Source organism: Lytechinus pictus, chromosome 5 (genome assembly GCF_037042905.1).
Source record: "Lytechinus pictus isolate F3 Inbred chromosome 5, Lp3.0, whole genome shotgun sequence".
In the NCBI taxonomy this organism is placed as follows: Eukaryota; Metazoa; Echinodermata; class Echinoidea; order Temnopleuroida; family Toxopneustidae; genus Lytechinus; species Lytechinus pictus.
The window spans coordinates 30450329-30476112 of NC_087249.1; the positions used below are offsets into that span (position 1 = coordinate 30450329).

The 25784-nt window shown below is 35.6% G+C and overlaps 1 protein-coding gene across 1 annotated transcript in view; it reads right to left on the reverse strand.

The window, feature by feature from the left end:
• Positions 1-3846: 3846 nt before the first annotated feature.
• LOC129261571 (uncharacterized) overlaps positions 3847-25784 on the reverse strand; it is a 33064-nt gene continuing 11126 nt past the window's right edge. The window contains exons 6-12 of the mRNA XM_054899629.2: positions 23575-23725; positions 20381-20597; positions 18690-18790; positions 10945-11053; positions 9419-9730; positions 9072-9166; positions 3847-8411 (exon numbers count right to left, since the gene is read on the reverse strand). Of these exons, the coding sequence (XP_054755604.2) occupies positions 8355-8411; positions 9072-9166; positions 9419-9730; positions 10945-11053; positions 18690-18790; positions 20381-20597; positions 23575-23725 (1042 nt within the window). The 3' untranslated portion in view covers positions 3847-8354. The remainder of the gene's footprint in view (positions 8412-9071; positions 9167-9418; positions 9731-10944; positions 11054-18689; positions 18791-20380; positions 20598-23574; positions 23726-25784) is intronic.

Consider the following 25784-nt stretch of genomic DNA (forward strand, 5'->3'; position numbering starts at 1 on the left):
TCAGGTGTGTTAAATGCAAACTCTTTGTGCAACAGTGACATGGTCCATATTCTTACCTAAAACCTTGAAGTTACAAACATAAATGATTATGGCAGGTTCCCTCATATTCTTTTTTGAAAAATAACCCAGTAAACACAATAAAAACAAAATGTTAAAATCATCAAGTCTTTTTTAAAGATTCTTTATTGTGCAAAGATTTATGTTTGAAATAATAATCACAGAGCAAAAACTGAGCCTTAAAACCCACAAGATTTTTGTATTGGAACCTTTCTATATAATGTATTAAAAAGTAAAACAGTAACAATGCCAATACATGCTGACCTACTCTGGCAAAAATGTGTAAGCTTTCTTAAAAGAGCAAAATGTTATATTTTACATTGAAGTCGGGTTTTTTTTTTTTTTTTGGGGGGGGTGAGTTTTTTTATTTCCAAGGATTGACAGGAAGCAAGTTAAAAGAGAAGTTCACCCTGACAAAAGAATTGTTGTAAAATAAAAGAAAAAGCAATAATAATTATTAGGTTTAAGGAAACTCCCTCAAAGATTAAGTTATTTAAATTTTAAGTTTTTATTTATGACATACTGTATACAAGCAGCTGCCCCATATGGTATGTATAAAATGCATAAATTTTAATTTTGGAATGGTTCATTACAAGTACAACTTTTTTTTTTCTTTCAGGGGTGGATGTGAAATGATTTAATATACTGAAGGTACAATAAAAACTTTGGGGGGGATTAGTTTATTGATTTTTTTTACTATACGATATATGGGGAAGCTGCTTGCATATGACGAAAGAAAAATTCAAATAACCTCATAAAATCTTTGATGGATTTTACTCAAACCTTCACCAACATTTTTAAAAATTAATCTGCTATTATTACACTAAACTTGTTGTCAGTGTGAACTTGCCTTTTAATGCATCCAACCCCATAAATTTGCCAAAATTGTACGTTGATGATCCCATTTTATCAGAGTTACCTCCTTTTTGAAGTGAAAGTGTTCACCTTTGGCATGAGAGATGCAATGTACATCCTTTTAGGAGTGAGAATTGTTATCTTCTTGCTTGTCAATCCATTCTTAGAAACACTGACCAACATCATCTCCCCCCCCCCCCCCTATTGAAATTTAGTATTTCCCCTTGTTGGGTATAATGCAATATTTCAATACACTCAAATTTGTTTCATGAGCACTTGCTTCCTTTTGCCAGAGCAGGCAGCATGAATTGAAAAAGACTGATCATTATATGCTTTTTCAATATATGACAAATATTTATTCTCAATAAATGAAAAAAACGCTCAAAATTTCATGGATTAAATAAAGACCTAAATTGGCTGTAAAAAGTGATCAATCCAGGTTAGTCCAGCCCATTGATTTCGACTAATATCTTCAAGAATTGAATCTTAATCATTTCAGATTAAATAAACTAATTCCAGAAATCACAGGTCACTCTTCACAGCTAATCTGGGATTATTCTGTATCCATTAAATTCAGAGAGTAGCTGATTGCAGTCCTATTAGTTTATCCCCCCCCAAAAAAATAAAGCATCAGGGATACAGTCCTGTATCACTTAATTATTGATAGAATATTCCAAATAAACAACTCATTACATATCATCAATTTTTCTTGCTTATTTTGTATAATTTGGAAACATATTTATTTATTATTATATTGTGCAAAGAGTAATTAATACACAATAGGATTACAGAAAGACAAAATACAAAGGCAAATTAATTTGAGCTGTCAATCAAAAGAGTGAGAATTTTTTTTCTCTGAGTATATTTTACAAAATGTATCTTTGAAGGGGCTAAATTCACTTTTTAAATATAAAAAAGTCATTGATATCAGATCAAAGTACTCTTCTTTAAATAATCTCAATTTAATGAGTAATTATCGATTGTCGAAACATTAAAAAAATTTTTTTTACATAACTGTAAATGCCTGATCTGATAGGCAATACTATTTTTCGCTGATATAATCTATACAAAGTGGATGTAACCCCTTGTTGATATCAAACAAATTTTCCATATTGAATAAATAAAATACCATCAAATACACTCTTGATTATCTACACCATTTCACAATATTTATATGAAGAGATCAACATCACTCTACACATGAAAAGGCTAAGGTCACAACCCCCAAAATTAGCCTGTTGGGTGACCGGGCGGCGAGTTTTTAGCCAATGAAGCCCGGGCATCAAGTGGCGGCTGTCTGGGCACTACTGGTTTTGATGGAATCGCTGGGTCGCGGCTCAAGATTTAAAATTCTGGCGGTGCCTGCTCACTTTTCACTCACCACCCTAAATACGCTCGGTGCCCGGCTGGTCGCCGTCTGGGCATCGATGTATTCGAATGGTCGCTGTCAAACGATTTAGGTCAAAAACTGAACTAGTTGGATCAAAGGCTGTAGAGCGGTCATCGGCCAGTTGCCAGCTGCTCAGAAATCGGTCGATGAACTTGCGGCAAATTCAAGACTGACCAGGCGATTACTTAAATAGGCCAGTGGGACACTGCCCGGGAATTGGTGGGTTGTCAGACGATCTCTGCTTGGACGCCACACAGAAAAGTTCCCAGATTTGGCCAAGAGTAATGGGTAATCAACAGGGCACTGCTCGGCCACCGATATTACAGCCCGCTCGACTTCTAAAAAAAAATGTTAAGTGGTGCCTAAATTCCAGCAGCGCCCGAGCAGGCTACTAATCGGTCGGCTCCGCACTGAGTTGTGACTGAAGCCAAAAGAGGTGTAGTGGTCTGGTGTGTATGGCAATGACCGGTAAATCACAAGGTATAGAATTCAAATCTCATCCCACCGTCAACCTGCCAGTTGGCCATGGGGTCACACACCAGGATTTTTTTTCCTAGGGGGAAGGTGAGGAAGCAAATCAACTGAGCTGATTATGAGGATGCTCTCTGCATTTTTCTTTTTTTTCTGCCTAGATGTTTTCTATTTGTCATGTGTAAGACATATTGGTATATGCCACATACGATATGGGGGTTATGGTTAATGTAAAAAATAAAAAGATTGAATTGACTAGAATTTTCAAATTGAACACAAAGATTCTGGTGCACATTTTACACATATTTTGTGAACATTTGCAATAAAGAAGCATATTTTAAAAAATCTAACATTTTTGAGAAGGTGGGAACAACTTCCCCCTCCCCTTGTGTGTGACCATGCTTTCAGGGAGATGTTGATCTTTGCTTGCCACTCGTCACCCAAGTTGTCAAAGGGGCATCCTGGTAAAAGTTACCAAAATTGTACTTATATTCAATAATAAGAGTGACACAATAGCTCAAGGCTTATATAACTGGGCCAGTATTCAATTCAAAGCATTGATTTTGTAAGTATTTTACTCAATCAAGCCAAATTTAAGCAAAATACTCACTAATAACCATTGCGACGTCATAAAGTTGAAGTCAAATGACGTGAACTGTATGTATCCATCTGTGCGCAGAATGAATGACTGAGCGTATCACATTTGTATACTGCACGCAACCCAGACTTAAGTCTGATAGGCGGCTGACACGTATTTAAGCAAAATACTTAGCCAAAAAATGCAATTGAATACCAAAGATGGATAAGTATTTTACTTTTGCAAAATATGAGTAAAATACTTAAATTCTGGCTTAACTTAAGTATCGAGTTGAATACCGACCCAGGTGGACAGGCGTGAAACTACTGACTAGGTAATAATACATAGGTATCTGTGGTGTGCCTTCCATGATAACTGCTACAGTGTTTTGACACACACGCACAGTGAACAAGGACACTTATTCTTTTTATAAAGTTACATGTATAAGTAAATTTAAATATAGCATTATATATTCACTGAAATAACATGACAGAAAAGAGCAGAATTTACATGACAAACCATATTCTGAAATGAACTATCCCAAATTCGTGATCATCTTTTAAGGGATAAGTCCAATCTAGCCGTTGGTTTATTCTCTGACTTTCAGAATAACATTAATTCTACGGACTATTTGATATATTCCTAAAATTTGCAATTCACTGTTTCTAACTTTTACAGCTGCTATTTTTAGATTGATTGCAATGCCTCATCACACAGTATACACTGTATATATGTCAAAACAAATTTTAAAGATAGGAAAGGCAAATTTTGAATCGATGAAGGAATGGATTGGCATTCCCAGTCTGTTGCCAATTAATGATTTCAAACCTTATTTCAATATATTTCTACGTTCATTTATTTATTTTTTTACTTCTTCAAAATTTTTCACACCACGTTTAATATGTGATGTATCTTATAATAGGCTCCCTTTCTTTCTAGCTATTCTCTAAATATATCCGATATAAAATTGTTTTGCAGGTATTGGAGAATGACAAGGATTCTCATTGTATTTATCAATGTTGAATACTGCATGTCAGAGTTGCAAATTGCAGTTGTATTTTTTTTTTTTACTTCAGTGACCTGTTTCCTAAATTCCAAAATAAAAACTGACTTCATCTAAGGTTGAGACTTTCCAAAATGGTATTGCCAGAAAAAACAAGAAAGTCACATCTGAGTTCAAGTATATACATCATAATGAAAATTAATATGAATCTTATAAAATACATTATAAACGATTTGATGATTACCACCCTTCTAATATATACATTCCATGCATTTACACTTAAAGGAGAATGAAACCCTTGAAACCAGCTTAATCCATATCAAAGAGAAAAATCAAAGAAACATATTGTTGAAAGTTTGAGGAAGATTGAATGAATGATAGGAAATTATGAGCATTTGAATATTGAGATCACTAATGCCATGTAGATCCTCCCATTGGCAATGCGACCAAGATCTGTGATGTCACACACGTACAACTCCCTCATTACTTTAGTACTTATTTCACTTATATTCTCACTTTTATAGAGTCTATCACAAGGTGAGGTGTTCTCTTTATGAGAGGACAAGTACAGAGGTTTCACAACATTATATCATTGATGAATCGTTTGTCATATGATTAGAATGAGCAAAAAGAGATGTTTTGGGGTATATTTTCAGTGTCCAAAAGGGGAGAGTTGTTCATCTATGACATCATAGATCTTGGTCGCATTGCCAATGGGAGGATCTCCATAGCATTAGTGATCTCGACATTCAAATGCTCATAACTCTTCTATTGCTAGTCCTATTTTACTCAAACTGTTGTTGATCTTATTCTTTGATTTTTCTGCTTTCACAAAAGCTAACTTGCTCCAAGAGTTTCATTCTCCTTTAAAGGTACTAAACCTAAGTATAGCCATACATACGCATACATACACAACCTTTACCAATTACGGCTATAACAAGTCACATGAAAAATCACATGACCATGTTAATATCATTTAATTCTAAAACACAAAGTATGACATCAATCAACAAACTATTTTGAAAGCAGGTAGGCTTTAAATGCATCTATAATCACGGGTTATCAAGTACGTGCTACAGTATCGCATGCACTACAATACTGTTTGTTGTTTTCATATGTATTCATAAAACCACATTGTACCGGTAGTTCATTTTCGTACATGCATCTTTACATTCTGCCAGTGAAATGCACTTGTCTTTCAAAATACCATCTGCCTTTCCCAATAACCTTAATAGAGCTATGGTATTCGGACCCATCTCATCCATTTTCTAAAAATGAGATGATAAAAAAAAAAAAGCAAACCTTGTATTTTTGAAAAGTTGATTCAATATGCAATCTCGATTAATAATGTATTACATTTTTGTTCTGTGACAAATACATGCATCTATTTTTAATAAAGGAGTGTTCATATACGACACAACTGCTGTAATAGCTGCAATGGTAAATATAATTTTTCAAATGCAGTTTAAATTGGCATAATCCTTGCTAGGAAAATTATATAAATGCTTTATGTACATGCTTCCAGTAGACACTAATAATAATACATGATTAGCATATCTGAACACCTTGATTGATTTTTATTAGTTGTATTTTGCGATAGCACTCAATCTTTGAGAAACCTGGATATTTCAGCTTTCATTTTTTTCATACTTCCATTTCTCAATTATTACCTGCAACTATCACTTGTACAGAATATGGCTATTTTGTCACATTAGTTCTTCACACATTATACACATACATGTAGCTGCAATGGTAAATATGGTTTGAAATGTAACTGAAATATGCATTACTGACACACAATTTAATATGAATGCTGGATATAGACGCTTCTGATCACTTCTAATAATAACCCACATGAACATTGTTTTACACTTATTTGTAGTAAACTCAATCTAGGAAACCATTCATATTGAACAATTGTATTGTCATCAATACACACATGTTTACCTTTACCATAAAAGTCAAATGCTCAATGCATTTGTGCAGATGAAGCAAAAAGTGCATTTTTTCAATCTTGGTTACTTATGACATACCGGTAGTTCTCTGAATATAAAGCATTTATAGCATGCATGTTTAAATTTATTCATGGTGAATTCCTATTAAATATATACATAGTATTATTAGCAAAGCAATCAATTACAGATATTCTATACACATGCCTGCAATATACATGTAATAATATACATCCACAGTAGACACTGTTTAGATGTTTGTTCGATGATTATCTTCTCAATGATGCAAAATCTCTAAGACCATTTATATTTTTATCATAAGAGTTTAACATCTACATCTTTGTTTTTTTTTAATACCATTTTTACAATGCAGCAAACAAGGATTATTTTAACTGATTTCAATTACTCACTACAAGCCTTATACCTATTCAAGAGCATCTAACTATAATTTATAAGAAATTTCCATTGGCATTTAAACAGCAATCATTGAAAAATAAAAGCTTTACATAAACATGCTTGAAAATTCACTCCGACAACTTTAAACAATATATTAAATTAGGAATGCTTATTTTAGATTGATATGTTTCATAATATTGACATTCACGGCCAGGGAATATACAGATTTATTCCCACCATCAACTATTTCATCAGTGTGTGTGGTTAGGGCAAAGTTTACAAATGACAATACACATCATCCAGGTCATTAGTAAGACTTACACAAGGTACAATTGGAACAATTTGAAAGGTAACAAATGCGGGTAATTATTCTATTGCCCAAGCAAAATAATGTGTATTATGTTTCATAAGATAGTATTATATTCTATAAGATAATGTGGATCCTTGTTACTTGATAAACCATCCTTGTCTCAAAGCCATGAGCAGTCACTAGACTTAACTATGACCACTCATCACCAGTCATTAGCATATCTATGGCTTAGGTACAATAAATGACTGGTCATGTGTGCATGCAACCAATCATTAGGATCCATCACTTTATCTTATAAATGAAAGTAAAGACAATTTCTTATAAAGTACTTATTCTCATTATTTTTTTTGAGAAATAGCATGTCTTTCATTTTCTATGGATACAACCAATAAACTGCCTTTTAAAAAAAAATCACAGGGAATTGCATGAAAATCACGATACAATAAAGGCAAGAGATAATGTTCTATGGGCAAGAAATAAATAAAAAGTGGTGGGTAAGGACTCCCATCCATATTGACTGAATTGTAGTTTACTAGTAATACGAACATGAAGCATTTAGTCAGTGAAATTCAAATTTTCTCTTGAGCCAATCAGATGCAAGGATTCAGTAGCCTGTAACAAAGAGAAAAATCTCTGACTACTCGTTTCATGAAATGCTTCCAGGGCAATGGTGATCAAGAGAGAATCAATAATTCCTTGTACATAATATTGCCTTGGAAATGCAGGCACAACTGTTTTTACCTTGCAAAGATAAGGGCTGCCGCTACTGATTACTTTTGGCGTATTAAATTTAAAAAAATGATAACACTGGTACAAAAAAAATGCACGACATAAGGAAAGAGGATTGTAGGACTCAATATCTATGCACAAAAGACAGCAAATAATTTGTCATTTTTACACCCATATAAATATATTCCATATACAGTTCGCACGAGGGTAATGCGACCCAAACTATTCCCATGACAATTAAAAAATATTCAAACAAATACATGTATATCATAGAATATCATTTCCAACCAAACCTTTTAAGCCTTAATAGAAATTATGCAAATAAAACTAAAAGCAAATAATAAAACCCATCCACACGACTAACGTTTTTTCACATTTCTTTTTAGCATTTCAACATTTACAATTGTTTTGCCATGCATTTTGCACAAGTCACCAACGAACGGCTGATTCTAGATTCGGGATTACTCTGAATTCAGAATAACATCAGAGGGGGATTTTGGTGATTGCTTCACGGTGGGTGAGGCCTCAAAGTAGAAATTAGCTATCTGATGAAATTCGACAAATGAGGTGATTGATAAAACTTGCCATTGACTATTTGGATGAATTGAGGGGTCCTAGATTCCAGGTTTGCTGGCACTCGGACAGGGTTCTATTGTACCATCATCACAAGTCTGTCAAATAGAACACAACAAAGGTTCCTCAGTCAAAAAAAAAATCATTTTGATGTGATGAACCAATACAAAATTAAATATTAAAATGAAGACACAAAAATCCAAGAACAAATATACACAATGGTAAAAGAATTGATGAAATAAAAATAAACTATTGACTAGATGGATTCTTGGCTGCACACAGTAGAAATCTATGCATCTGCCACTGCTACATAATATCAAACTTGTAATTTCAATAACCTTCGAACTTTGATATTTTTGGTCCCAAAATCCAATTAAGTAATCCTAACTCATAAGCACACGTCTGTCAAGTTTGAAACAATCCTCAATCATTGCAAGAAAGATATATTTTCAGGTATATAATAACCACTTAGATCTTTGACCTCATGACCTCAAAATAAAATCAGACCATCAACCCTATACCATGCATACATAAACTAACTTTTAGGTTGATCCCTCAGTCAGTTCTCCAGTAATCACTAAAAAAAGTTGACTTGCTTTTGAGCGTGGTCATGGATTATTACCATCATTTAAAAAAATATATATTACACCAGTAGATGCCACAAAATAAAGTGTGATAAAATAGGGGTCAGTCATGAAACACATTATAAATAAAATGCACCTGATAAGTAACAACATGGGAAAGAAAATCGAACTTACCACAGAACTATTTAGCCACTGCTTGAAATCATACCTGTACTCGGCCATTTCATGGTCATATTTGTTAACCTCCGATGGATCACACTCAGCAAGTTCTACATGTAAAGAAAGGGGGGTATAAGAATCTCTAATATTTTACAGAATACTTGACAATGGATGCAATTAAAATCAAATCATACACTAAATCGCCAAGCAAGGTTTCCTGTAAATCATTCATCAAGACACACAGTACTATTCACTTGGCCTTCAAAAATCCATATATTCAGTTCAAGTGTGGTAAAACAGATAACCAAAATAAAGCTTGCTTCTGCCGTGGAGGTGAGAAAATATAACAACAAGAATCTTACCTGATTCGTCCGACACGACTGCTACACTAAAGGTGTTGGTAAGGCCAAGGCTGTCACTGGAGACTGTGATAATTAAAGTGCCATTAACTTCACTAATCTTACAGAGAACAGCTAGGAATTCCCTCTTTCCGCTCCCACTGGACTTGAAGGTGTTTTGAGAGCAAGAACGCATGTAGTTCTCTGAAAAGGAGGCTGTGATGTCTGAGCCGCTTGGTCCCTCGAAGAGTTTGAAGATTTCGACTGTGGCATTAGGTACTTTTTCGGGGAAATAAACCCCATAGACAGAGGGTGATCGATCAAGGATTTGCCCACCTAGATAAAAACATATGAATAAAATTATAAGCCAGCACTCGACATTGTGCAACAACACTCTGAAAAGTTTTTAAAGTGCTTACACATTGGGTAACAAATTGATGTACTTACATTTACAGATATGCATTGATTATGTTGAATCTTTAATGATAGTCTCCATCTGTGCAGACAAAATGTTATCATGTTATAGATGATCATGAGCTCATAAGTTTGTCTGCACAACTTTGACACACACACAAATTTAAGCCGCTATTGTGAGTATTTGACTGGTGCATATTTATTGCATTAGTGTGAAATATTATTAATTCCTCATTTCATTGACTTTGTACAGGTTACATTTCTGGAGATGATTTAGACATTTGAACTTGCAATGCAGATGGTGAGACACTGAACGGTGATTTATTACCTGGGATCAATCCTTCCTGAGAATCAAATATTTACTTTCACCAAAACCCCTTTTTATACCGATAACGGGTTCAAATCTGCCTAATAATTTTAGGAAAAAAAAAAGAATATTACATTGACAAAACTCATTTCTTAGGACCACTTGTTGCGAAGTGTGGGTACTGTATAAACTCACTTTTGGTCATGTTTGTTGTCATAGCCTTTTGCGAAAGTCCCCCCCCCCCCCACCCCCCGGATGTCTTGAAAGGGTGCATTAACTTAACTCCTCTCCCTCAAACCTGCTTTTTGAGAAAAGCTCCCTCATTTTTTTCAAGTTTTCAACGTATATTTGATCAGTGCATTCAGTCCCCACACAGTGACTGGGCTGGGGCAGGAGAAACATCCTATGTGGAGTAGTCCCAACAGAAAGGCAGTGCTAGTCTATGACTTGTTGGAAGTAACCAGGATCACTGTTTAGCCATGTGAGTGATTCCAATGCTCTAATGAATTCTGCATACATTTAGTCAATTATTCTTTAAAATCACTCCCAGCCCCTAATACAATATTAGCATTGAAAGTGTAACTCTGCACATAGATATTGCATTGCACCGTTGAAAATAGCCGACACTGTCAGGCTGCGATGCATTCAATATTTCATAAAATAATTTTCAAGTGAGGTTTTATCAAATAAAAAATTTAAAATTACTGTATGAAAAGGATTTCTCTGGGTACAAATTCTGGCTCTGTTATAATGAAAAATGGCTCTCAAATTTTTTTGAAATGGCTTCCTAAAAATAAAAAGTAATTTTAACACTGTTGCATTGATTTACCTTCAGTGGTGTCTGGTGTAAACTGGAAAACCATGTTGTCCAGGGTGCCAATGATATCATTACCATTTACTCCGAGGTAAGTTACTGCAAACGGCCACTTGTTTCGTAGCTGCGATGATTGAAATCATAAAATCAAATGAAAAAGCTAATAATAATATCATTACTATTTAGAATTAGACTGCACAGATCATGTGGAAAACAAATTTATTTACTTCTACAATGATTGAATACAACCTTGAAGAACTCTATACAACCAGCATTTCAATGTCAATGGTATTTCTAATATCGGTAGGTACATGTATGTGGGAGCATGAGTCCCCAATGCATGATCTGACCCAAGGCGATGATGCATTTTAAAACACATACATGTACAACTGGGAATCTAAGTACAGATTTTATCCTAAATAATAAACTAGAACCATCACTGAAGGTGATTAATACCCCCGCCATTACCATGGCAACAGATTCAAACACATGGAAAAAATATGTCTTGCCTATTTTTACCCTAAGACCAATGTGTGAGCTACATATACAAACTATCATGAGAGTCGGTTAAAACTGATTAAGAAGTTCAAACCACAAGAGTTTTGGCGATTTTTAAAAATATCCATGCTGTTACCATGGCAACACAATTTCTGACATATGGAAAAATATGCACATCTTTACCTCAAGACCAATGTGTGAGCCACATTTCATGATAATTGGTTGGAAACTGATGAAGCAATTGAAACCGCAAATTTTTACCTGATTTTCACTCTACACTAGAGTTATCCCTGAAGGTGATTAATACCCCACCATTACCATGACAACATTTTCCAACACATGGAAAAAATATGTCTTGCCTATTATTGCCCCAAGACCAATGCCTGAGCTAAATATAAGAATTGGCTAAAAACAGATGAAGAAAAACGGTAGTTCAAAACGCAAGATTTCTGCCTTATTTTTTGACATATGATATGGTGTTACATGTACCAAGGCATCACATTTTCCAACACATGGAAAAAGATGTTCTGGGGCGGTATTCTGAGGTCATTTTATTTCTTAAAATTAAATTAGTGTTCTGAGATGACATTTTATCTCTCAGATAAAATTTGCAATTTTTTCTTCCATATAAATTTTATCTTGTGTATCTATAGGGCCTACATGTAGATGATATGCGTAAGAGCAATGCCTGTGTAGACATACCAATCGCATATTTTACCAATGCAACGCGGATGATGTGCTTGCGCCCATGTTACTTTGAAGAAAAATAAAATAAACTTAAAAGAGGGAAGGGGCTTTTTTACCTTGGTGACAATGATTTCATCAATATTCCTAAGTGAATTAACTTCGAATATTGAAATGAAAATGAAGAAAAATGATACATTTATTGAGAATAACACTTTAACATTATTCCTGTACAATCAGGAATTATTTCATAAGGGATTTTAAGGGTATTTTATCTAAATGATTTTAACGGAGATGAAATATTATATTTTATCTGAGATAAAATGGATCTCAGAATACCACCCCTGTACATCTTTCCTTCAAGACCAATGTGTGAGCCAAATTTCATATGAAAATTGGTTAAAAACTGATGAAGTACAGTTCAACCTCTCTTATCCGGCCTCCCCTTATCCGGATCTCTCTATTATCCGGACGCACACTTGCCAAGATTTTTTTTTTTTAATTCAATTTGTACAACGCCTACTTAGCTTGTTGTACGCGAGCAAATGGGAGGCTGAATGTCAAACATTCGTACAGTTGCACAAAAGACGTACCATCCAAAATGTACCGTTGCACGGCTTTAGGAGGTGACGTCACAATACGATTCAATTCATTGCGCTCAGAAAAAATGCAGGTGCAATACGCGTATAGCCTGCTGGCTAAATGCGCAATGCTGCCCGAGGTGTTCGCTTGTGGGATTTTGCTTTTCGCTTTCCATATTTTTGCTCCCTTTTCATAGATTACTGCAGGAAAAACTATTTGTTTTTTCATAAATTCGCTAAACTCCGAGGCGTTGTACAACACAAATAGCGAATATTCTTATTCGTGCAATGGTGCGAGATTTCGCATTCGGTGAAAGAAAGAAACACTCTATTCAACTCGGCTAACGCCTCGTTGAATAGAGCATCTTTCTTTCACCTCATGCGAAATCTCGCACCATCGCACTCATGCCTATTCGCTATTTGTATACTAGTACATGAGGAAATGAGATTTCAATCTAAACTCAAACCTACACGCAAACTCAATTTAATTACATATATTTTCCAATATAGTCTACCTACACCAACATTTTTATTAAGAAAATATCTCACCCAAATCACCGAAAAAACTTAGGCAAGATAATTTTCAAGTAAATCAGGGCGCAGCGCAAACATTTCATCACATTCTCTTTTTGTTTCCCGGGAAAAACAACACATGTCTTGCTAGCTAACGCTAGGCCTCAATACGGACAGTGCCATCTATCATGTTTGAGCCTACAGTCAGGGTAACAATGGCTGACATTGCGAAGCTGCGATACCCGCCACGATGATCTAATTGTAAAATTTAGTTTCATCGAGTCATTCTCTTTCTTTCGAAGTATGCTCAATGTTTACCGCAATCATTTTAGCAGGTAAATTATCCAACAGTTTTGGCCATCGATCAATTTCATTTCCATAAAAATACCGCCTATAATTTGCACTGACACTGCAGTGAATACGGTCTGTACGCCCACTACAATAGATAACGTGTAGGTACCGCGGTTGGCCTGGGAAGCCGGAGGCAGCAGCTGCGTGTATTTTAATATTGGGTCTCCCAGATCCGGATAAATCCCTTATCCGGATTGGTGCTGGTCCCAACGTGTCCGGATAAGAGAGGTCGGACTGTAGTATGAACCGCAAAACTTTTACTTAATTTGGGGCATATAATATATTGTTACCATGGCCAGTGTTGTGTCCGAGGCCGGCTTGTCCAAGGACAGATCACTTGAGGACAAGGCCAAGGCTTGAAGGGTTGAGGCCAGACCGAAGCCGAATATTCCAATACAACAAACGTGCATAAATTATATTGCATGCAGCGCATGTTATTATCATAGCAACAATTGCCAGGAGATCGTTATTTCAATTTTTCATTTTCACAAATCAAATAAAAATAAGAATACAATAAAACAAAATGTTGATTGAATTTATTTTGAAGACAAAAAATGTTGAACGTAAATTTAAAAATGATAATGCCAAGAAATTGACGTAATGGCGCACTCGCAATTCATTTTGGTTTACAGTTTTGGGCATGCGCACATGCATTGCAAAGTTGAGTCTCCGTCACGTCATTGTCAGTGAAGCATGCATGCAGTGCAGCTGCAGAGCATGAATTGGCTTTGACATCAAGAAAAAATAGAAAGACAAAAGAAAGAACAAGTGGAATGCCTCTGGCCGTCTCACCTGCATCACGCGATTCAATATAGCAGCAGTGCTGATTTTGAAAACTACTATAACTCGCACAAGATGTTCAGTGATACTTGGTTACTCTTATTTCCACGTTTTATGAACTAGACCAATACACTTATAGAGATATGATGGCAATTCAACAAATACCCCCAACGTGGCCAAAGTTCTTTGACCTTACATGACCTTGATCATGTGACCTGAAACTCGCACAGGATGTTCAGTGATACTTGATTACTCTTATGTCCAAGTTTTATGAACTAGACCAACACACTTTCAAATTTATGGCTGTAATTCAACAAATACCCCAATTTGGCCAAAGTTCATTGACCCTAAATGACCTTTGACCTTGATCATGTGACCTGAAACTTGCACAGGATGTTCAGTAATACTTGATTACTATTATGTCCAAGTTTCATGAATCAGATCCATAAACTTTCAAAGTTATGATGGTAATTCAACAGATACCCCCAATTCGGCCAAAGTTCATTGACCCTAAATGACCTTTGACCTTGGTCATGTGACGTGAAACTCATGCAGGATGTTCAGTGATACTTGATTAACCTTATGTATAAGTTTCATGAACTAGGTCCATACATTTTCTAAGTTATGATGACATTTCAAAAACTTAACCTTAGGTTAAGATTTTGATGTTGATTCCCCCAACATGGTCTAAGTTCATTGACCCTAAATGACCTTTGACCTTGGTCATGTGACATGAAACTCAGGCAGGATGTTCAGTAATACTTGATTAACCTTATGGCCAAGTTTCATGAACTAGGTCCATATACTTTCTAAGTTATGCTGTCATTTCAAAAACTTAACCTCAGGTTAAGATTTGGTGTTGACGCCGCCGCCGCCGCCGTCGGAAAAGCGGCGCCTATAGTCTCACTCTGCTATGCAGGTGAGACAAAAAGGGTTTATTCATACAGGTGGATGGATGTGCAGTCGACTCTCTCTCTCCATTAATTTCAATAATATTTTAGAGAAACAGACAACATTCAGCATTTGCACACCCTAAAATTCTTCCGGCCTTGACCCAAGGATTGTGTCCAAGGACGATTTTGTGTCCAGTAACTATTTGGCAGCCTCGAGACCCACAACACTGACCATGGCAACTCAATTTCCGACACACACAAAATGTGTGTCTCAGACATCTTTACCTCAAAACCAATGAGTGAGCCAAATTTCATGAGAATTAATTGAAAATAGATGAAGTAATGCAAACTGCAAGATTTTTATCAAATTTTTCAATATATTACCATCAATGGCAACATAATTTCTGACACACACATTATATATGTCTTGCACATCTTTACCTCAAGACCAATGTGTGTGCCAAATTTCATGAGAATTGGTTAAAAACTGAGGAAGTAGTTCAACTGCAAGATTTTTACCTAATTTTTGCCATAATATCCGTTGCCATAATACCCTGTTACCATGGCTACACAATTTCCAACACATACAAAAATATGTCTTGCAAATCTTTACCCCAAAATCAATATGTGTGCCAAGTTTCATGAAAATTGGTTATAAACTGAGGAAGTAGTTTGATGCACAAGATTTGCAACGGACCGACCGACCATACACTGATATACCCCATTCAAACTTTGTTCGGCGGGGATGATGTGGTAGCCATCCTGTAAAGAAATTTACAAAATCTTTTTTTTTTAATTTTAACCTAGTTGACACTGCAGTGAATGAAAAAAAAAGTTCTATAATGGTATAAATTAAGGAAGTGTCAATATTTTACTCCAAAAATTTCAGAATTCTGTGTAGAAACTTGGTGAACCTCACCTATCTTTATAGATGGAACAAACAAATATAAAAAAAATAAATTTTGTGATTTTGAAAAATGCGTTTAAATTGAAATTATTAGTTTTACAATTCTTTGTTAAAGGTTTGAATCCTCTACCTACAGTGCTATCTTTGAAGAAATCAGAATATTAAATATGGAGTAATAGCATTAAAAAACAGAATAAATTGCACATAAATAAGCAAATTATTTAGTCAAAATCTCCAATAAACCTGTGTAGAAATTTGCTGGACCCTGTATAGCTCTACCAGATGAAACCACAAAAAAAATCAAGATTGGCTAAAAAATAAAAAATAAAAAGCACATTTTTTAAATTAAAAAAAAATGCACAGAAAATAGCATATTCAATATGCCATATTCTGTCTAACTCTGTGCTAAAATTATGGGAAGCCAAAAATGTAAAAAATTTGCTTACATTGTATGTTTCTCATGTTCACTGTGATTTTTCCGAAGTCTTTAATTGTGTAGACAACTACCGGTATCGCATTTATCTTTCCCAAATAGTTAAGAATTATTTGAGAGTCAAATGAGCTAAAACATTGAACCTCTACTGTCAAAGATTTATGCCACCATTGGCTTTCCATAGTTAAACCATAACTTTAGAACACAATTTAAATTAAACCCGACTTCAAAATACTATACAGGCCAATGAGTTTAAATTCTGTGTAGTGGGTTGAATACCCTACCAAGTGTTGTCATATATTAAAAGCAAACACATTTGAAATCAGTCATGAAATGACAAAGGAAGCAGTTCAAAATTGTGGATGGATGATGCCTTTGCATAAGCCTGAATTCGGGCCAGCTGAACCATGGACCTATTAGAGATGGACACTCGTCGAATAGTTAAAGGAGAATGAAACTCTTGGAGCAAGTTAGCTTTTGTGAAAGCAGATAAATCAAAGAATAAGATCAACAAAACTTTGAGTAAAATAGGACTAGCAATAAAAGAATTATGAGCATTTGAATGTCGAGATCACTAATGCTATGGAGATCCTCCCATTGGCAATGCGACCAAGATCTGTGATGTCACACACGTACAACTCTCCCATTTGGACACTGAGAATATACCCCAAAACATCTCTTTTTGCTCATTCTAATCATATGACAAACGATTCATCAATGATATAATGTTGTGAAACCTCTGTACTTGTCATCTCATAAAGAGAACACCTCACCTTGTGATAGACTCTATAAAAGTGAGAATATTAGTGAAATAAGTATAAAGTAATGAGGGAGTTGTACGTGTGTGATATCACAGATCTTGGTCGCATTGCCGTTGGGAGGATCTACATGGCACTAGTGATCTCAATATTCGAATGCTCATAACTTTCTTATTATTCATTCAATCTTCCTCAAACTTTCAACAATATGTTTCTTTGATTTTTCTCTTTGATATGGATTCAGCTGGTTTCAAGGGTTTCATTCTCCTTTAATGAATTCACTCACAGGTGACCGTCATTGTGCTCTGAATAACATTCTCTTCATATTTTTCTACCTTCATCCTAACGTGCTCCCCCGTCAATTAGACCTTGAGTTGAAAGAAGCAGTTCCTAATTAGACATTGATATTACACAAACTGTATGCGCAGAAGATGATAAATCACTGAATTCCTGGAAAATTGATGAGCAGTTCTGGTTTACCTTTCGCAATCTTAGTTCTATGTATTTTATTTGGGAAAATGTATGTACATTTTAAGAAAGAGGTAATATTGTGATTGTCTATCAATTATAATCCCATTTTTCCAATATTCCTCCTAATATTCCAGAGATACATTGCTCATATCTTGTAGAGAGCGTTTATCTCTTAATGTTATTGAGGTCATTATGTGTGTGCAGAAGTGTGCGGATCAAATAACATATTTCATGTCACAAAATCATCTGCTTCTTAATTTTGCTGCTTCAATTTTAGGGCATGTTGGTTGAAAAGCATTCTCTAACACAGCGCATCAGCCAACAAAACCAAAACCAAGAAAACTGTGCCTTTGTAAATGATCAGATACCCCTTGGTAGTCGCTATTGTCAAAACACCTGTATGTTCTCATTAAGATGCACATAATCACTAGGCGGCGGATCTCGTTTGATCGAAGAAACGATAACGTTGAATGTCCATCTCTAATAGGTCCATGGCTGAACTAATAATAATCATACCTCTTGTTTACCCAGGGTAGCCACTTCACTATCAGCTAATTTCACATTCGCCCAGCTTAACATAACAAGTTAATGTTACCCTTCGAGTGCCTGACAAGGAATGCGGAACGTCTTGTTTTTCAAGACTGGTATGACTTGGATGGCTGGGTATTGTTTAACGGGTGCCAAGTCCTTGAAACTAAATAGGCCTTCATATCACCTGTGAAATTTATACAGTTTATGCTTTTGACCAGGTGAGTGTTTCATAAAGCTGTTCGTATGTTACAAATGACTTAATGCATGACATGTGACCCTTTCTTTTGTTAAATGATATATCTCTATGTAGATGAATAGCATATAAGCACATATGGCAGTCATGCGTGTATGTATTCTCACCTGCGCTTCAGTAAACATTAAAATGTCAACCTTGATGTTAAACTGCTTGCTGATGGTGACAGCAGAATTAGTGATAGATGCTTCAAAGACTGTATTGTTATCTGAAAAAGAGCAAAAATATAATGAGTAAAAATTAACTCTTTATAAGTTGACCATTAATTAACCCTATCTAGGCCGGGGTATTTTGGGAGTTCATATGGCTGGGGGGGGGGGGGTGCCTCCCAGGCCCCCCCTTGAGATCTCGGCCGTCGACTGCGCGATCGTGCCGAAAATTGGCACGCAGGTTGTCTGGGATATAATCTACAAAATTGTATTGTAATTTATTTCATGCGAATTGTTATTATGTAATTATGCTAATTTATGCGTAATTAGTATGCGAAATCATACCTTTTCCTCTAACTCCCTAAATAAAGCTCCAAATGTTCTAATTTTTAGCATTGGAACTCTTTGTGGTGTTCTTAGCAAGTGTACATGAAAAAAATTGTGATATCAGATCAATTTCTTATGTATTATATTGTTTTTTGCAATTTCTTATGTATTTCTTTGTTTTTTGGACCCTTTGTTTTTCATTGTTTTTTTGATGAAATTCGTTGGGGACTGTTCTAAGATTATAAACAGCATAAAATACATACAATTAGACCAGCTAAACTAAAAATAATCATACATTTATGATTTTTGGTTGAAAACACAATTTGCATTGACTTTGTACACAAAACCACGTTTTTGAGCAATTTTTGGTCTGACATGCACTTACATAACGTTGCGTAATTTCGGAACCGCACACCCGGGTGACGCGAAATTGGTCTCAAAAGTTGCGCAAGACTTGAAAGTAAAAAGTCAGTGAGCGGCGTGGTCAAAAAATTTCGCGCGGTGAAAATATCATGTGATTCATGGGGGGGGGGCCTCAGAGGCCCCCCCCCCCCCCCCCCGGCCTAGATAGGGTAAACTTCAAACAATGAACCTGATCATTGTATTGTCAGGCATGATATTCCCCTCTGAAAAAAAATCATTAAAAAAAAAAAATGGAATTCCGATTTTAGTCGGTAGCATATCATGCCTGAATCATGTCTGCCATAAACAATTTTAGGGGGAGATGGGGGAGGGGGATTCAATTTTTTTTTTAAGGCATAACTTGGCCAAGAAAGGTCCCCTATTGCAGCAAAGTATATACAAAGATATTTTAAGGTGTTGCTATATAATTTTTATTTGTAGACAAAATTGCTTTGTAATTCTTTATATCAAATAATGCGAATTTGATGCCTTTATTTCTAGTTTTATCATTTCCCTGAAATCATCTGCATAGTGGGAAGCATTTCTCAAACAAAGGCAATTTTTATTTTTTAAAATATATAAACCTGGATTTATTCTGTGATTGTTTTGTCAATTTCTTTACACATACTCTTACTTTTTAAATTCTTATCAAATTCGTTATCTTCCAGAATTTAATTGATCATTCTTAACATGAAAATATTATTAAAATTAGCAATGTTTGTAAACATGTACATGCATCCATTTATGAAGACTAATATTTTCCAATTGTTAGAAAACCTTTCCTAAAATATGCAGGCATTCTTAAGTTGGTTCAGGGTGAAATCTCCTGCATTTAAATAAAAGCATTTTGCACCATAACTGAATTTTCAATACACTAACAATAACCCATTAGTAAGGCCCATTACAAGGACTGAACTTACTAGTGCCAACATAAACTTGGATGGGTCCAGTCAGTCCAGTGTCATTAAAAACTACTAGCTGCTGGCCACGAATACCCTCAAAGACAGCCAGAGCTTCATCACTCTCACGAGTGTAGTCGTCGCACGATGTTGTCAGGCCACAGTTCGGAGCATTGGTGTTCATTAAAGGATAGTTTATCAGATAGGTGTTTAGACTTGACGGGAATGCTTCGCTGCACTGCAGTCGCAAACATAAATAAATGAGAAAGAAATAGTGAAGACACACAGAAGCTTTTATATATCTGCCAACATTTTGGATACCAAAAATCTGGACACCCACTGGCCAGGGGTACCGAAAGGTATTGTGTTGACTCCTACAATATAATGAGAGTTTTAATGTCATGAGTTCATATACACAATTTCTTTTTCTTTCACAGGTTTCAGAGTTGAGGCATACAATACCTATTTGAATGGTAGTCCAATGTAAGTATTCAAAAATATTTATGAAAGAAGAAAAAACAAGGCAAAGATACATTGTTGAAAGTTTGAAAGAAATCAAATACAAAATAAGAAAGTTGCAGCAGGGTGGTGAGTGATTAGCCCCCTCCCCCCTAAATCCTAATGTAAGGGAGCAAAGCAACCAAGTATTAAAGACCGTGCAGAGTGAGGTTAGGGCAGGTACCCCCCCCCCCCCCACAGTGTGGATTTAAAGTAAACACTTGAAGAATCAAAAGTATTTTATAATGACTTTTTGTGGTCATCATTGCAAAGGGGAAGTATTAGTAATTAGATATACATGTATAACTTCACTTTTCAAAATAGTAATTCGAGTTATGCAGAAATCAGCTCTCAAAAATGATTTATTTTCAGGCCATATTACTGTCTTCATCGGTCCTCTGGCGAGCTCCAGTATGAGTGATGTCATGCAATGAGCTGTGAGCAGCTGAGCTGACAGAAGCCCATTGAAGACAATCTTTCCAATCAGCATTTTTTGCTCTTAGAATTGTTTACTCCTCATAACTAAGTCTTATTGGTCTTATTATATAGATATTATATAGATACAATTTTCAAATTTTCATGGAGGTGTGTTAGCTCAGTCGGTAGAGCCGGGGACTCGGTATTTCGGTGACCCGGGTTCGAATCCCACTTGGTGCGCTAGTGCCCTTTGGTAAGGCATTAATCCTCAGTACCAGGTCCTTCGGAGAGGACCGTAAGCCGTCGGTCCTCTGGTTGCTTGCTTACAAGCATTCATGCTTTCTTAGCAATCAGGTAAAAAATCACCACCAATACCAATACCAAAATTTCTGAACACTGAAATAAAATGCACATTTAACATATTTTGGTGACCAATATTTAGTTAAGAAAAAACAATTTTCAGGAAATATATGTGAATAAACAAAGCATATTTTCACATGGAAATAATACTTGCGTCTCATTGATATCATAACCAATATGGAGCATTGACATTCTTCTTCATGACTGAACAAAAATTATGAAAGTTCATGAATAGCAAAGTCAGGAACCACAAAAAACCAACGGCAATGCCTATCGCGAAATGATTGGAATTGCAGAAGTGCCGAAGCATTTTGATTAGGCAACAGCAGCGAACAGACTTTGTTTGATATACCATTAAAGGGATGGTCCGGGCTGAAAGTATTTATAGCTTAATAAATAGAGTAGAATTCACTGAGCAAAATGCCGAAAATTTCATCAAAATCAGATAACAAATAACAAAGTTATTGAATTTTAAAGTTTAGCAATATTTTGTGAAAACAGTCGTTCTGAATATTCATTAGGTGGGCTGATGATGTCACATCTCCACTTGTTCTTTTGTATTTTATTATATGAAATTAGGTTTATTCAAATTTTTTCCTCCAACAACTAGAAAAATTGGATTGACATTGATTTAGTGCATTGGATATTTATTGATGCAACTTATTTCATTATAAGAGAGACATATTATTCCAATAAGTATGAAATAATGAAAAAAAAAATGATTTTATGTAATAGCATAAGAAAACGGAAAGTGGAGATGTGACATCATCAGCCCACCTAATGAATATTCATGACGACTGTTTTCACAAAAATATTGCTAAACTTTAAACTTCAATAACTTTATTATTTGTTATCCGATTTTGATGAAATTTTCGGCATTTTGCTCAGTGAATTCTACTCTATGTATTAAATATAAATATTTTCAGCCCGGACCATCCCTTTAACAAGTGGAGCGCCTCTGGCAGTCTAACCTGCATCACACGATTCAATATAGCAGCAGTGCTGCTACTATGAAACTACTATAAACTACTATACAAATAGCGAATAGGCATGAGTGCGATGGTGCGAGATTTTGCATGAGGTGAAAGAAAGATGCTCTATTCAACGAGGCGTTAGCCGAGTTGAATAGAGCGTCTCTTTCTTTCACCGAATTACCCCTATATCCACATTTTATAAAATATCTATAAGCTTTGAAAGTAATGACAGCAATCTAATATTTACCTCCAAAATGGCCAAAGTTCATTGACCTTAAATGAACTTTGACTTTGGTCATGTGACCTGAAACTCCCATGAGATGTTCAGTGATACTTGATTACTCTTGTATGTCCAAGTTTTATGAACTAGATCCATACACTTTCAGAGTTATGATGGTTATTCAACAAATACCCCCAACATGGCCAAAGTTCATTGAACTTTGACCTTGGCCATGTGACCTGAAACTCCACAGGATGTTCATTGATACTTGATTACTCTTATGTCCAAGTTTTATGAACTAGACCAATAAACTTTCAAAGTTATGATGGTAATTCACCAATACCCCCAACTTGGCCAAAGTTCATTGACCCTAAATGTCCTTTGACCTTGGTCATGTGACCTTAAACTCGCACAGGATGTTCAGTGATACTTGATTACTCTTATGTCCAAGTTTCATGAATCAGATTCATATATTTTCCAAGTTATGATGACATTTCAAAAACTTAACCTTAGGTTAAGCAATATTTTGCCTTGGAGAATATTTTCCCTCAGTGTTGCGCGCTTCGGGGAAAATATAATCCCTTTGTAAAAATACAACTCGGTCAGGGAAAATGATATTCACACTCTAGGTAGGCAATATCTATATACTACTTCTGTGATTCTAACTTACTGAACACTCATATGAAGCGGGTGGGGGTAGATCTCTGATGCCCAAAATATCTTAACTATTTTTTACTCAAACTTACACTCCTTCTTTCCACGGTGTCATCAGCATCTATAGGAATACTTTGCCACTGCTTATCACCACTTTCCTGACCTCGGCGCGTACCTTCATTGAACAGTTTATCAATTTCAGACATGTCATACCGACAGATTGCAGTTGATGATAATCCCGCACTGTAATAATAATAATAATAACCATCATTTAGTACGCTGCTCTCCATAGTAAAACTATATCAGTGTTAAAAAACATAAAATATCAAAATACATAATTACGATACAAATACATAGAAAGGAGAACAAGGCATAAGCAATGTTGTGTCTTGCCTACTTGTGAAAATGACCAGAAATATCGCAATTGTATCAAAAGTTCATTGTGAAATAAATGGGATGGAATGATAGTCTTGCATGTAAACTTTAATGTTGACTTCAAAATTACCTTTGACCTTACCATGTGACCTCTGAACACTATAAAATGCAGGTCTATAAGTACAGCTACAACCCAAGTTTGATTTGAAATTGACTTACGGATGCAGAGTTAAGTGTCATAAGAGTCTCTTGCATGTAAACACGTTGACCTGAAAATTACCTTAGACCTTTATCTGCAGCATAACATGTAGGTCCCCAAAGTACATCTTCCATCCAAGTTTTATTGAAAAGTGAATTACGGTTGCAGAGTTATGTGTCATAAGAGTCTTGCATGTAAACTTTAACGTTGACCTGAAAATAACCTTTGACCTTACCATGTGACCTCTGACTGCAGCATAACATGCAGGTCCCCAAAGTACATCTACATGTACCATCTAAGTTTGGTTGAAAAAAGATTTACGGTTGCAAAGTTATGTGTCATAAGAGTCTTGCATGTAAACTTTAACGTTGACCTGAAAATGACCTTTGACCTTAACATGTGACCTCTGACTGCAGCATAACATGCAGGTCCCCTAAGTACATCTACCATCCAAGTTTGGTTGAACAGTGATTTACGGTTGCGGAGTTATTATGTGTCATCTTGTTTGTGACGGACGGACGACATTTGGATCCCGAAGTCTCGCCTTCACCTCTGGTGGGCAAGACAAAAAGGAAACAATTTCTGAAGGTTTCCATGGTGAAGAAAATAGTGAGTAGGTTTCACAATACACCATGTATCTTTCTTGGGCAAGTGTTGAAGAGGACCAACAAAGTTTGGGAGGTCCTTTTCAGGACCAACACTTGACCAAGAGAAAAATGGAATGAATAATTTATTGGAAAAGAGGTACGTTTTCAGAGATTTCTTAAATTGATCTGTAGTGTCTGATAGTGTAATGAAAGAGGGGATGTAGTAACTACCATGGTAACACTGATCAACAACCTATCAAAATCAAGGATTCCATGTAAGTTACCATTGCATGGCAAAGTTAAAAAATACAAGTTTGATTGAAACTTCTAAAGCAATAAATTCAGCCATTTAAGTGGAGAGGATGTCCCTTATTGGTTCCATGATATTTGATCCAGAGCCTGGGGGGCCACTTACATTGACGAGTGGATACCAAGCGCGAACAAAAAAAAAACATGTAAAAAGGATGTCTTTTTCAAGATAGGGCATGTTACCTACGTAACGTAATAAGGGTGTCAAAAGCACTAAAATAATGAAAAAATGGTATCTATTTCGCTAGGAAAGCCACATGTTTAGGGTCAAATTTGCAAGGGTATAAAAAAGACTAAAATGTTTTATAAAGAATGTACTTTTTGCTCCAACAGTCAACACTGTTTAGAGTCCAATCTGCGCGAGGTGTGGGAGGTGAGATCGTACTAAACCCAATGATGTACATGTAGGTAAAGGTAAAACCGACGTCCGTAACATATAACAATTAAAATTTAAAATATCTAGGGGTTTAATTCAGGGAATACTTGCCAAGGGCATCGTTTTGTTTCCAATACTTGTTAAGGGGTGAATTTTCAGAATATGGAAAATACTAGTTTAGGGTGCTTTTCGAGACCCCATGGTTGCGCATGGTATCCACTCATCAATGGATGTGCCCCCCCCCCCCCCCGGGCTCCAGGGTCAATTGCTCTAATAGAAAATCTGCACATTAAAAGTCAAACATATAATATAACCTCTAATACTAAATAGACCCTAATACTAATCTCTACATTATTCTGAACCACAAACTCTATCTTAATCCTCACTCTAACCCTATTTTTTCTTCAGAAACAATTTGTAATTTGTTTTATTGGATTTCCTTTTCATTTATAAAAG